Here is a 15284-nt window from a genome sequence, read left to right as displayed (position 1 = left end):
GTCATCCAGTAAGGGGATCAGTGTGTTCCAAGTCATGGAAACCTTAGATTTTATGTTTTGGGATTACTCAGAGACTAATGTGTTCATTTTAAAATAATTTCTTCATGTTAGAGTGTTAGAGTGTCCAATGTGAGCAGGGATGATATATTTATCTATCTAGAATTTGGTTAAAATTTTACCTGATTTGTTGAAAGTTGTAGAAAAGCAAATTATTAGCTCTTTTTAGAGTATGAGCCAATTTGACACAGATTGTATTAAATAAAAATGATACCTTGATTGGTTTGGAATCATTTTAAGTGACTGTCTACTTTAATAGCTACTCTAGGAAGCAGTTTGGGGCAAGTAACTCATTGAAACTCTGAAAAAAAATCTAATATCCCTCTCCCTTTTTAAAAATGGTAACTTTCTTGTAATACCTTAAGGTAGGTTTACTATCTTAAGGACCATCTTCTAATACCAAGTACTATATTGAATACTTAAAACTCTAATTTATAATACAACACTTTTTAAAAAATATGTACTTAATTTTGTTTGAAATGTAGAGTCAGAGAGAGTGAGAGAGAGAGAGAGAGAGATTCCATGTGCTGGTGCACTCCCCAGAAGGCTACAGTAGTCAGGTCAATGCCAGACCAGGATCCGGGAGCTGCTTCTGGGTCTCCCACAGAGTTTCAGATCCCCAAACAGCTGGGTCATCTGTTGCCTTCCCAGGCGCATTAGCAGAGAGTTGGATTGAAAGTGAACAACTGGGACATGAACTAGGGCCTGTGTGCGTCACGGATTTCATCGGCAGCAGCTTAACACGATGTGCCACAGCTCTGGTCTCTCTAACCACACGTCCAAATCCTGCCAAGTTAAATATATCATTTTTCCAAAAAAAAGTTTCCCCCCATTTTTAGATCATTAAAAGATACTACATGTGCACTACTTATAAAGCATTTGGAGTCTTTCAAATACTGTTCCTTTTCCAAATTTTTATTTTGCAGTTTATTTTTTGTTATGTTTAGGATGAGTTTACATAGTAACTATGACTAAACAGTGCAAATTTACTTGAAATATTTTGATGGTGAGTTTACACCATGCCAAACATTTAGAAATATATTAAGCTGTGACTCATTGTTACATGACTTCTATATAATATGAGTCAAACCATATACTCTAGATAAAAGTATGGACAAATTAATTTCACTATAGCAGACATCTTAAAAAGTATGTAGTCACAGCCCCTATTTCACCATTACACAAGTTCCAGTTTAGCTGAATAATGAACCAACTTTTTCAGTTTTTAACCCTAATATTGGGCTTCAGACATAGTTATAAATATGTACATGGAGAGAAGATTAATCAGAATTATCTCAAATAGCATGAAGAGTATTAATCAGACTTAACTCTCTAAGCAACCTTTCTATTTATTTCCTTTCAAGAGAAAAAGTTCTGAAGTCTTGCTTTCTGGGAACACAATGGACCTTACAAAATAAATAACCTGAGTGTTTGACACATAGCCCCTGAAAGTCAAGTGAGCAAAACTGACACGAACCACCTGTGTGTGCTCCTGCACCAGGAGCACTGCAGTGACGGGAGGGGACACCCACCCAGCTGAGCACTACAGCCACTGTCCACTCCACAGTCCAAGGAAAGGGTCCAGGAAGCCCTCCCTAGGCAACAGCTTGTCCAGCTCCAATGGCCTCGCTGCTCCCACAGGGTGACTTCCTAGAGAATACACAGGGAGTTTCCTTTGGTCTGACTGTACACTGAATGTTTGTTCAGAACAGTAGTAGCATGGCAGATTAAAATAGAAAAAGGCAATGACTATTTAGAGGATTAAACAAATTACAAAACCACATGCTTGGTCATTCAACAGGAAAGCTGAAATCAAAAGGCCACGGGATCTTAAAGGCCACTGCTTTCTCTTCCAAAGGCCGTGTAACCGGCTCCTTGAGAATAGGTTTCATAGATTCTTCTGACACCTTCCCTGAAGACCCTTGTCAGCATGTCTGTAGGCCGATCCACTGCATCAGTGTCTGTTTACTCCTCTTTATTGGGGCAGCTTCGTTTTGTTTACACACCAGCTTTTCACATTTCTCCAAGGAGTCCTTTCAAAAACGATCTTCCAGATGCTGAAGGACTAAGCACGCCTTCACTACTTTCTGCAAAGGTCAGTCTGTTTACTGGCATTTGACTGTGTGGAACAGGAAGTTTGCATCGCATCTTGCGTTCTTAGGGACGTCCGACAGCAGAGTACTGAACGCATTAGCCTCAGAACAGGAGGCCTGAGGATGGCGAAGACCCAAGGGTCAATTATTGAGTTAACTGATAAGAACCTCAGTGCAAGGAGGTCCCACTTTTCCTTTCGGGAAGAAGTTTCATTCATATAAGCAAAAATCTGTAAGAAGCAAAGGGGGACATGGTGTTAGTTTTGCTCAATAGCAGTAGGCAGGTTCACATTCTATGCAATCTCTTGAGATTGAAGAACAACCTGTGCTTTGTGTGTGGTAATGATGGTGATGCTCAGACAGCAAAATCTCCCCTTTTTTCCATATACAGTTCCTCACACAATCAATGTTTCTTTTCCCTTGAACTTAAACCATGTTTTCTGTGGATGATAATTAGCATACTCAATGTCCCCGTCTTGTCACTGCAGACAGAGGGAAATGAATACATAAATATGCTTTTCTTGGCAGCTAGAACAGAATCTCAATAATGGTAATGATAAGATCGGTGGCTTCTGTTTAGCAATAATCTAATATTGGTACCACAGATTGAACATGAAATCCTCTATAGCCTTAGTTTTTACAAAAACTCTAGAGCTTAAGATACATCTCCTTTTAATAGATGAGCAAATGGGCTTCAGTAAAACTCATCATAACACATGGAACTCCTCAATATGATTGAATTAGTCCAGTCCAGTGAAAGGGGTCTGCACCCCAAGAAAGCACCACCCATAGGAATGTGGGGAACAGCTAGTGGACAGCCTGCTTTAAATCTTAGCTCCATACACAGCTTTGGGACCACAGGCGAGAAAACTACCCTTCAGGTCACAGTTTCTGGATCTTTCAAATAAGCCCCAGCAGTGGCAAGGCCTGCCTCACAGATCTTCTGGGAGGATGACAAGAAACAGTGCAGGTTAGCAGCTCAAAACACTGCTCACTGAAGTGCCCGCCATGGCGTCTGTTACTCCACTTCACCAACCAGGACAGCAAGGTGCAGAAAAGTTAGGCAGCTTGCCAGGGACCCAGGCTGGTGAGTGATCTAGTCAGGACACAAATGCCAACTCAGTAGGTGCCAGCGTAGCCGCCCTCACTGGGTGTTATACCCAGCCTGTCGTAGAGCAGAAGGCTTCAGGACAATGTTGCTGTGCACTGGCAAGCTGACCCATCTTCACCATAGTAGAACAGTGTTTTCCCAATGAATGCCAGTTCTCGGTTGGTTGCTTAGATCTCCAAGGAGAAGTACAATTTTGTGGTCAGATGGAAAGGAATAAAGAGCATATGCTTGACAAAAATCAAGCACTTCACAGAACTGATGCAAACTGGTCATGCCCCATCCTTTTCCACCAGCTCTTTTTTATGTCCAAGAACTTTCTTCTCAGTGGAGGTCTATGGCTTAGGGACCTGTTCAGGCCCTCACTTCTGGTGCTCATGCTGTGGGCACATGGTGAGTGGACATACACAGCAACTGTAGGGAGAAAGAGAAGTGTAGCCATCTTTGGGTTGTTTATGTTCAGACAATCACAGGAAGGTTTGGCAGCAGTAGGTGTTTATGCCAGAGAATCTTGGCATAGGGAATGGAGAAAAGAGTTGGCAGATGAGTAGGGAAAAAGAATTGATGGTGGGCTTCCCAGATTCCAGAGAGAAAAGGGAAGTCAGGTAGGGGATATATGAAACGAAGCAATAATTTTTTGTCAGCTGTAATAAATAGTTGTAGAGGTTTGAAATTCAGGAAAATGGTGCACATGATTCTGATATATTAAAATGCATTAGTCACCAAATGTGAGAGTCCTTTGAAAGGGTCATGGAAAATTGAAGCTAAGGGGTCAGCCCATTTGTGGTATAGAGGACAAAACTGCCATCCATCTGCAATGCCAGCATCCCACACGGGGTGCCAGTTCCTCTCCCAGCTGCTTTACTTCAGATTCAGCTCCCCATTGATGGCTTGAGAAAAGCAGCTGAAGATGGCCCAAGTGCTTAGGCTCCCCCTACCCCTGTGGGAGAACTGCAGGAAGCTCTCAGCTCCTGGCTTCGGCCTGGCCCAGCCCCAGCCAATACAACAGTTTGGGAAGTAAACCAGTGCATGGAAGATCTCTCTCTTTGTTTTTCCACTCTGACTTTCAAATAAATAAATAAATCTTTTTAAAAAAAAAATGGAATTAAAAGATTTGTTTAGTTTTGTGAGAAACCAGTCAAATACATGTGTAGTTTATTTTTTTCATAATACGTAATTTCCATGAGCTTTTGGTATCACTCTCATATATACATTGAGATACATATATATCTCCATGCAGATGCATTTGACTATATAACTGAACATGGTATTGTAGACAAAGTCTGCAGTTGAGTCTGTGATATAGCTTAGCCAAAGAGCCTAACACTGAATTGACCAACCAAGAGGGGCAGTGCAGACAGCATGGACCGAGCCTGACACTGAATTGGCCAACCAAGAGGGACAGTGCAGACAGCATGGACCGCTCGCCACTGTGATGTCACAGCTTCACACACGAAGATGAGTCAGGTTTCCAGTGACGAGTAATCCACATTATCTTACTGATCTCTCTAGAACATGAACAACATAAGAAGTGAAAAATGGGCTAGAGGGCAAAGTTGCTCTATACTATTTCCGTGCCTTATTATCTATTATCATGTTGGGCAATTTTAGAACTGCTTAAAATTTGCATTTCAGAAGGTAGCTGACACTCACATTTTGTAAGAGGGAACTCTTTCTTTATACTTAGATAAGACAAACTTCAGGGACAGGCATCTAGCCCAGTGGTCAAGAAGCCCAAGGTGTTTGGATCAGCTTCAGTTCTGAGCTGCAGCCTCCTGCCCAGGAAGGCCCTGGGAGACAGTGAAGCTGACTCAAGCAATTGGATTCATGCCACCCATGTGGGAGACGGAAGTGAGTTCCAGGCTCTCAGAATTTGGAGGATGAACTTATGGGGGGAGGTAATTCATTCTTTCTCTCTCTCTCTCTCTTCCCGAAATAAATACAAGAATAATTTGAAAAGAGGCATATTTTGGTGAGCTTTGATATTCCTGCTGTAAGTTTTGTCTTCTCCCTAATTGCTTTCCTCCTTTGGTTCTTGTCTTTTGCCTAGATTTCACTGTAATCTGATGGATCTTGGGTTTGTCTTTCCTGATATTTTTTAGTTGTAAAATGCATTGATTATTTCAGCCATTTCAAGTGCATAAATTTCAAGTGCACTGTCCTTCCTGGGGACTAACTAACTCTTAGAAGTGCCAGGAGGCCTTAATGGGGAGCAGGTCTTTATAGGCACACAACACTAACCTGTGTGGAACCAGACTTTGGCCAATACACTCAGGAGGTTGTGAGTCCAGAGCAAGGTACCAGGCATCTAATGACCAACCTTCAAGCCTAGAGCCTGCCACAATTGCTGGAATTAACCAGTCTTGGATGGTGTACCCTGCCATTCAGTAATTACTGTGAAAGCCAGTGACTCATGCTTCCTTCTGGACGGACACTGGAACATATCCACATGACCCTGTATGATGCCATGCTGCCATGTCCTTGTATTCCAGAACTCCACTGGAATGCTTTTGACTGACAATAACATTAAAGAACTGACACCAGCAACCATCACCACCCTGTTTTTAGGACTTTTTTTCTACACCAAAGTGGAACTGTGTGCTCATAAAACAATTACTTAACAATCCCTTCTCCTTTTTACCTATGTGTGTGTGTTTTAATGTTTTATTTATTTACTTTCACTTCATGTGGAAGGGGGAGAGAGATCTTTTCTGCCACTGGTTCACTCTCCAAATGCCTGCAGGACTGAGCCAGGCCAAATCTTACAGCCAGAATTCAATCTGAGTCTCCCATGTAGGCAGCAGGGCCCCGAGTAGTTGAGCCATCATCACCAGCTGTGAGGATGTGCATTGGCAGGAAGCAGGATCAGAAGTGCAGCCTGGACTCAGATCCAGGCACTCGGATATGGCATGTGGGGTGTCCCAAGCAGCACCTTCATCACTCTGTAAGTGCTCAGATTAACACAGGGATATGTAAGGTAACTGATTCATAATTGGTCAGTGATATTGTAGAATTCCATTTCCGAGGCTGGTAGGTGTTTTTTTTTTTTTTTCTTAATCCACATCATTTATCTATTTGCTGTGAGAAAAGTTCTAAGGACTAATCTAAGTAAGTCAAGCTAGTTTCACTTCTGTGGGGTGGACTCCATTCTCCACAGTTTCGCTAAAATCAGAGTTCCCTGGGACACTTACAAGTGACCCCAATGAGAATAAGTGCTGGTTTGTTTTGTTTTGTTTTGTTTTTAAATCATTGTTTTGTATAGAACCAGCTTCCCATGGAAAACTTCATCTTGGAACTGCCTGCCTGGGTACCTGGGAGTTGTTTGTTTGAACTACCTTCTTATGTTCAATGCCACTACTGAGTAGGTTCAGAATGTTGGAGAAAACAAGGACTTTATTTGGCTAATCATTGAACTCATCTAGGGAATTTCAAGACATTCTTATGACTTTCTCCCTCGGATGCTCTGACTTCAATAATTTAACAAGTGGGGAGCAGAGTTTCTTGATCCTCAGCTAGTCCTAACATGCAGCTGAAAGTGAGACCCATGGCTTTAGAACCCTACCCCAAAACCAGAAATCACTGAAAATTATTCTCTTATCAGCACTTAGACCTGCTCAGTCAAACCAATGATTTTGAGCTTCCAGAACAAAATTCATTAATCTACATATAATGGATATTTCTTTTTGAAGTGATTCCTCTTTATAAATTAGTATTTGTTAAATGCCAGTTGTGCACTGGACATGGTGCTCAGCAATCTACAGGAATCTCCCAAAAGCCTGCAGAAAGCGCAGGTTATGAGAAAGCCGTGCACAGGTTTCAGTGTTTTTGTTTGCTTGCTTATTTGCACCAAAAAGGAACTTTATATTTCTTTTTGTATGATCTTTCTGGGGTACCCTTGGAAAAATTTCATTCTATTCAATCTGTAACAAGTCTGTGAAGTATTATTATCCCCGCTTTAGATAGGAAGAAACCAAAGCTTAGAGGATTAGTTTATCTTGTATAAGATCGAACTTGGAGTATGGGGAAACTATGGGGGGCAAACCAAAACAGTGGGCACCACTGTTTACATTTACATTTTAGCCAGGATACACTCTGCTGCCATCGGTATTAAAAAGTGTGCAGTGTAAAGTTTGACATGCAACTCACAACTGACTGACCAAAATATGTGTGTGTAGGAGACTTCTCTTCAAATGTGTCATAAACTGTCAGGGACATCACTGTTCCTATTTACAGATTGAAAAGCCATGGTGATTCCCAGGTACATATCAGAAACTTCAAAAAGGCCATGGAAAAGTAAGTGATGTTTGCTTGGGTGCAAAAAGTTGTGAAATCCCTTTGGGCCCAGCGGCGTGGACTAGCGGCTAAAGTCTTCGCCTTGAACGTGCCGGGATCCTATATGGTCGCCGGTTCTAATCCCGGCAACTCCACTTCCCATCCAGCTCCCTTGCTTGTGGCCTGGGAAAACAGTCGAGGACACCCCAAAGCCTTGGGACCCTGCACCCATGTGGGAGACCTGGAAGAGGTTGCTGGCTCCCGGCTTCGGATCAGCATTGCACAGGCTGTTGTGTCTCACTTGGGGAGTGAATCATCGGATGGAAAATCTTCCTGTCTGTCTCTCCTCCTCTCTGTATATCTGACTTTGTAATAAAATAAACAAATCTTTAAAAAAAAAAGCTGTGAAATCCATAAATAAAAAGGAATCTTTAATAAGTTCATGAAAAAATGCGTATTGTAGAAAACAAAGCTATGCACAAATTTCAAAATGTCATGCACTGTAACAAACTCTCTTTAGATTCCATTGTTCTGTGAACTTTCTGAAGTACCCTGGGCTTTCTCCTGGGCTGCTTTTATTCTCAGAACATTTCCACAATTAAATTGCAGGCACAGATCATTACATGTTTATTTGCCTCCTGACAAACATCAAGGAGTCCTGGCTGTGGCCTTTGCTTCATTCATTCTTTAACAGGTTGTTGTTTGTTTGTTTGTTTGTTTGTTTTTGAAGGGGGGCATGGACTGATTCCCAAATATATAACGGTTTTGAAAACTGTTGCTCCTGAATCACAGGGACCATTGGCAGAGAGAAACAGGAGCCCATTTCCCTGAAAACCTAGCAAATGAAATAGCTCCAGGGATAGGAAATCCTCTTCCTTGTGCTTCACAGAACTGGGAACACAAAGAGCTAATGCTGAGGTTTCCAGCTTGGGCCTATGTATTCCAGGATACTAGTGTTGAACTCTGGGAAAACCAAAAGTGGTGGATATGGCCTGCATAGAAACACTACTCACTACAAATGATACCAGAGAGACCCACGTGCATAGGTCCGGAACCCTGAACTAGAGGAAGGTTCAATCCTGGCTCTCCGCATCACACACACAATGACACATGAGGAGTCTTCAAAACATCTGCAGAAAAGGAATACAATAAGAAAACCAGACATAGACCACCTCCAAATGCTGTTCCCTCTTAGGCAAAACTGGCCGAAAATATCTGAAACAGTAGTGGAGACCCACTGGATTCAAAGGTGGTGACACAACACGCAAATACTCTTTTGGGAAAAACATGATGATTCTTGCTGTCTGCAGTTGAGAAACCATTGTAATTGCAACTTCATTTGCGGTCATCATTGGATGGTCTCCAATGGTGAAGGAAAAGGTATCATGAAAAAACACTCACGGACAGGCCCTTTCTCTTAAAAGGTAATGTGTATGAGAGCTGTCTCAACAATCCACAGACACATCAGTAATGATGCTCAAGCGATAAAAACCCATCTCAAGTTGTTCACAGACAATTACTGAAAATATCACCAGGCGAAACTCATTGTGGTTTCATGTAAACTTTCTGGACCTCTCTTTTATTCCTGCCAGATGAGTTTATCTTGCATGAATGTCGTCAGCCTGCGTTTGGTTTTTTTAACTCCATATTCATACTCCACTTTACCTTAAGAAGTGTTAGGAATGAACAGGTAACTCCAGCCTTATTTACTTGAGTTTGTCCTGTGTTATACAGATCAGATTTCCACTAATCAGATTTACCTGGAAATTATAACCCTAAGAATTTCTGAAGACATTCGCAGACTTGAGTCAGTAGTTCACTCTTGAATTTTTACAAATGAATAAAGTGCCTAAGCACTTTATCCTAATGGCATGTGGAAAACAGTTTTAAATGACCAGAAGCTGCGCACCACTTAGTAAAATGGACTGAAAGAGGTTTGAAATGGGCTGGAAACGAAGATTCAATCAGTATTTAAAGCAAGAATGAAAGTCTCTCTATTTCCTGCATTCTGTTCCATTTCAGGAAGAAAGTTTGTATTTATCTCTGTAAAATGATGACAATAGCTGATTAACACAGGGAGGAATTTATTAATTTATACAATATCCCTTTTGTGAATAAACAATCTAGAAAGCATTGTTGGTCCCATGCATGATTTTATGTTGGATAGCCAAAATAATGTCATTTCCCAAACACCACATGCTTTTTTTTATCACTTAAGAAATGTCTTATGCTTATAAATGGAAGATTTCACATGATGAGTATTGTGATTATTCCTTAATTTAGATGAGCATTTCTATGAGCCATCTCCTGAAATCTCAATCACACCCTTTTTTCATTGGTGCAGAAAAAAGGGAACCTATACACTTGGCCCCTAGTTCGGGTCCCTTGAGCAGACCTGAAGAACAAAAGTCTTTGCCATTTTCTTTTTAAAGCTAGCAAGTTGGAAGTAAGAGACAAAGTGACTCAAATATTGACAACAATTATCTTACGAAATCTTGGATTAATTTTTCTTGTTTGTTATTCTTGAAATGAGTAATACTGTTGTGGCTAAGTGCATAAGCTCCATGCCAAAAACTGTCTGCCTGTGAATCCTAGCTCTGTGATGCACTAGCTGTGGGACCCCCTGTGTAGTATTTGCCTTATCTGTACAATGGGAATTGTAATACTGCCTATTTCATAGGTTGTTGTGAGATGAATAGGTTAATGTAAAAATTAGCACTGTCAAATGCAAGCCGTGTTGGTGTTGATGTTAATGATATAGGAGATTGAACTTGATTTCATTTTAGGGTATTGGGCATCTTTTAGATATAAAGACATAGATATAGGTATAGAGATAGATGATATAGATATATAGATATACATATAGATATATAGATAGATAGTTTGACTTGCCAATCTTTGCAAACCTTGGACTGGCACCCCTGGAGGAAGCAGCAAAGTGAACCTGCCAGGGCCTTGATACAGCAGCTGATGGTAGGCGTTCTAAGCTTACTAAAGCTCCTGTGTCCCCTCTTCCCCAAACTACTGCAGTGTGGTGAGGGAATTTGGCAGTCCTACTGGCTGTGGTTGCAATTCTCTTCCCTGGAGACAAGTGGTTTGGTCTGCTTTAGAGCAAGCATAGTGAACACGCCTCTTATCCTACAGAGGAGTGATGGTGTGGGTGGCTGCTGTTAGCTGGGATATCTCATTAACAATGATGTTACAGGGCTTATATATTGAGTGTATTATATTTGGATGAATTGGGTCCAATAGAATATAAACTGGAAACTCTGTGTTCCTTTTTATGTGGTTTTTAGATGATCTGAAATTCCACAAGTGGCTCACTGTGTTTCCACTGAACCGTGTGCACTCTGCCAGAGAAACAGGGGCGTGTCTGAAAACAACCCAAAGCCTTTCCCCTGTTGAATAGGACCCCTGGGAAGAATGAGTGGAAATGATTCTTCCTCTTCCACCCCACGTGGGAGGCTAGTGTAGGTGGGTGGTTCAGTAAGAAGCGCATCCCCCAGAGCGCATTCCTGGAATTCGGAATAAGTAAAATGTATGACCCAAATAGGAGTCAAGGGGCCTGGGTTGTCTGATAAGCCCCTCAAGAAACAAACCAGGACAGTGCCATACTCCATAAAGAGCTATACAAGCAAGAACCACGGTTAGCAACCATCTATGGGCAAAATGAAATTAGTCAATGGCCACCGTCGACTTGCTTATTAAGAGATGCCTTGAGTTTCTCTGTGGCTCATCTGAATATGGCGTCATGGTATGGTCAAGAAAAGAAGTCAGCCTGGACAGCTTTCCCATCATGTGCAGGCTGGGATTTCCTCCTGCTCTTTGGGAATCTTTGTCATGAATGTGCATAGGCATGAACCTGGAAAACACCTGCTGTTGGTACGGATGCTACAGAGTGACCTGAAGGAGCTGAGCCCTTTCATAATCTTCTCCACGCCCCGCCCCAGCCTCCAGCCCCCACCCCACATTAGCCACAAATAGGCCATTTAAGTAAAATACAGCTTCAGCAGCAGATCCCCTCCACCCCACCCTTCTAAACCTGGAGCTGCCCCTGGCTTGGAGACTAATGAGGGAGAGAGAAATCTGTATGTAGGTACGCAGACTTGAAAAGCGACATTGGCAATGGTGGAGTTAGGGAAAGGGCAAAATGAACATGAAACCAGGAGCCTTTTTTGAAAACCACTTTTTTTTTTAACACAACACACACACACACACGCACACACACACGTACAGAAGTCACAGATTCTGTGGTGGGCCAGGTATAGTCAAAGGGAGACCTTCTCCTGCTAGCTTCCTCTAAATGGCTTAGGAAAGGAGAAATATAGCCCTTTTCACACACACACACAACAATCCGTCTACAAGAACTGACAGCCTAGTTCCCATCAGTGTGAGTACTCCCTAAGCCTGGAATGGCTTAGGTCCCCCAAGCTGTGTTCTGCTGTTTAGGTGGCATTCAAGAAGCATTTTTCATGGATATGTGTTCCACAGCCTACTCCTGGTCCCCCAAAATGGACTGAAACCATGTGTCAAAGCTGTGTTGGCTTCCGCATCACGGCACTCACTGCTGTCGGTTGCAAAATGCCCTGCTCGGGGTGAGATGGGAAGTGTGGCCTCCTGCACACTGGCTGCATGGCTTACATGCTGTGTGCCGTCTCATTTCCCCAAAGCGAAACTCACTGATGTGGACCTGTGTCTTTCCAGAGGGCAGGGCAGATGTGTGAGGAGTATAGGATGCAGAAAGAAGCGAACTTAGTTTAGAAAGAGTGTCCATAGGAAGGGAGCTGCCCATCTGGCGTTTTTAGGACCTGTGTTTTTGGCCATCCCTAAGCAGGAACAGACCACAGTCACAGGAAGCAAAGCTTCTGCCAGCCAGACCTGCTAAAACAACAGGCCTTTCCATCCCTCTCCTTTCCCCAACTGCACACTCCCTGCAAGCTTGGTGTTCTGTTGCTTCAGGTGCTTTAGGAAACTCAGACTCACAGCCCGGTAGAACTTACTGCTCAGGAAGTCCCCTCCTCCCCCCCGCCAGTACCTGAGCTCCTGGCTTTTGGTTCCAGGGGGCAGCTCCACTTCCGCTTCCCTAGGACAGACCAGACATTCCTCTGTGTGGCTTTAACAGCTATGAGTACTTGACAGCAGCAGAGTGAGGATACTCTGTAAGATTCCAAAAGCCTGTCTTGGAGGAACCACCAAAGCTTAGTAAGGAGTTTGTGAAAGCAGTGGGTCTCTCCCTCCAGTTTCCATACTGGGGACATTATGAATATTCCCCACCACACAGAGGTGAACTCCAACGTGTGAACCTGGAAGCCTATAAAGTAGATGTTTGCTGAACTTGCAGGACAAGCAAGGGACAGTATGAGCTTTTGCCCCAGGGACCCTCTACAGCTACAGCCAGAATACACTGGAATACTACATCTTGCCCTGGCAGAAACAGGAGGCAGTGGAGAAAACTAGCACCCAACTACAACTCAAGTCCATCGGGTAGTCAGGATATAAGGTCCCAGGCCAGGCTGTCCATATATGGGAAAGCGACACTGTCTCTAGAAAGGGACCTGGGCCAAGCGGGGACCGCAGTCACCTGCAGGATGCAATTGCTTAGCGACACCCGTGTGCCAGTACTGGGGGGAAGGAAGGAGGGAGGGTAAAGGTGAGATACCAGAGGGGAAGGTCAGGGAGCTTCACCAAGTGGGAAAGTGGGAAAAAAATGTTTAGGGGCCAAGGGAAGCGCAAGTTGCCCAGGGCTGGACAGTGGGTACAGAGTGAGACTTACCGTGAAGGGTAAAGAGCACACGGCGAAGGTGATGGTCATGATGGCCAGGAGAATCAGGTGGTCCGTCTCCTCCGCCACCGACACCCTCTCGCCCCTCCTGCGGATCCCGAGGCCGCTCCGGCCACTGCCAGCAGCTGGTCCGCAGCGGCTCCTCCTGGCGCGGCGATGCATGCGGATGAGGTTGGAGATGACGCTAAGGTTACAGGCGAGCACGGCTACGATAAGCAGCAGCAACAGGGTGGCGTAGAGCTGCAGGTACGCGGAACGCCCATGTCGGATGAAGCACCAAGTCCCCGGGCAGTACTGCACGTATTCTCCATAGTCCAGCAGCGGCAGCGCGCAGAAGAGCAGGGAGATGCCGTAGATGGCAGGCAGCACGACCAGACCCCCGCGACGGGTGACTCGGCGCTGATAGAAGTAGGGGTGCCCGATGGATAGGTAGCGCTCCAGAGCCATGGCGAAAAGCATGAGCATCGTGGCCAAACTGAAGAAAGTCATGGCGAAGGCGAAGTAGGTGCACACGCGACTGTGGGGCGCCAGAGCCACCAGGGTCTTGTTGCGCGCGTAGGAAGCCAGCACCACCGGGCTGATGAAGCAGGTCCCGAGCAGATCGGTGAACACCAGCTCAGTCACCAGCACGTGGAACAAGGAGAGCGAGTTCCCGCGGCCCGCGTTGCGCCCAACGTCTGCCCGCCAGCGGCGTGCCAGCAGCGCCAGCGCGATGAGGTTCCCTAGCACCCCGGCCGAGAACATCACCGCGCTGATGGCCGGGCTCTCGCCGGAGGGGAGCCACTGTCGCGTCTCGCAGTCCTCCGCCCCGGAGTCATTGGAGACATTGCCCATGATGGTGGGGTGCGCGGCGGAGAGGTGCTCCCTCCTCTCCCGGCGTACACCTGGGCGCAGGAGGGTCTGAGAGCCTGAGCGCTCCGAGACCCGAAGGGAAAAGGGGAGGGACCAAAATCCTGAGCCCCCTTCCGGCCCCAGTCCTTGCCCTGGGCCGCCTTGTCCCGGGGCTCCCGCAGTGTGTCCAGTGACTGCGTCGTTCCAGCATCCGAGCGCGCTCCGAGGTGGCCAACACCTATTCTCTTCCAGCGGGCGGGAAGCCCGCGCGCTCAAAGAGGAACCTCCACTTGCTCCCCCGCGCCGTCCGGTTCTGGCCTGGGAGTGGTGCGTTCCGGCCGTGCAAAAAAAGACCAGCGCCCGCGAGCTGCGGGCCAGGCGGGACGCGTCACCCTCGCCCAGGCGCTGCGAGTTCCTAGGGGAGCACGCACGGGGGGGATGGGGAGAGGACGGATGGGGCACTCGCAGGGCAGGCGCGTGCGAGCTGGAGGCAGGGAGGGAGTGGAGTCTCTGACTCCCCGCTGGCGTCCCGCGCTGGAAACCGCGTGGTCTTCTAACCAAGACTAGGAGGCGTCCAGTGGCGGCAGAGCGCTTGGAGACTTTTTGGCTGGGTCAATGCGGGAAGTACAGAAGGCGGGGTCCGCGGGACGGCCAAGCGGAGGAGTTAGGAGGAGCCAGTTCCTCGACTAGCTGTGACGAAGAAGGGCACAGCAGGCAGCTGCTCGAAGTAAAAACCACACGTTATTTTCACCCTTGTCAGGAAGATACGCTGAAAGGGTGGGACGGAAGCGAGGAGGAAGTGAGAGCGAGCCGGGTGCCAGCACAACGGCAGCCGCGCGCCACCGAGCCGCCTGTTGCACGCAGGGCCGCTGCCGTGCCGTGGCTGGCATTCCGCCTTTTCCTATGTCAACACCCTAAGGGATAACCGCTTGTTTAAGCAATCTCTGGGGAGGGGGTTAGAGAGAAACCAAAACAAAACACAGAGGAATGTTCCTTGTAATTATGTCGAATTGTTTGTGGCCAGAGCCTGAAAACCATTGTACATCATTGCTCTGGATTCCTGGTTCCATCTTGCAAGAAAAGGTTGACAGGCCAGTTAACCATTCAGCCCTCCGTGTTCAGTGAACCGTGCAAGACGTAC

General features: G+C 45.6%; 1 protein-coding gene across 1 annotated transcript; it reads right to left on the bottom strand.

Annotated features, from left to right (window-relative positions):
- Nucleotides 1-850: 850 nt before the first annotated feature.
- Nucleotides 851-15284, bottom strand: PTGER2 (prostaglandin E receptor 2). Its single transcript, XM_004584823.2, has 2 exons — nt 13304-15284; nt 851-2380 (listed from the first exon to the last, which is right to left on the bottom strand). Exons 1-2 carry the CDS (start codon nt 14144-14146, stop codon nt 2138-2140), a joined length of 1086 nt encoding a protein of 361 aa, XP_004584880.2. The 5' UTR covers nt 14147-15284; the 3' UTR covers nt 851-2137.

The sequence above is a fragment of the Ochotona princeps genome, chromosome 6 (assembly GCF_030435755.1).
Source record: "Ochotona princeps isolate mOchPri1 chromosome 6, mOchPri1.hap1, whole genome shotgun sequence".
Lineage (NCBI taxonomy): Eukaryota > Metazoa > Chordata > Mammalia > Lagomorpha > Ochotonidae > Ochotona > Ochotona princeps.
Note: the sequence above shows the minus strand (reverse complement) of the source record. Positions and strands in the feature narration are given on the sequence as shown.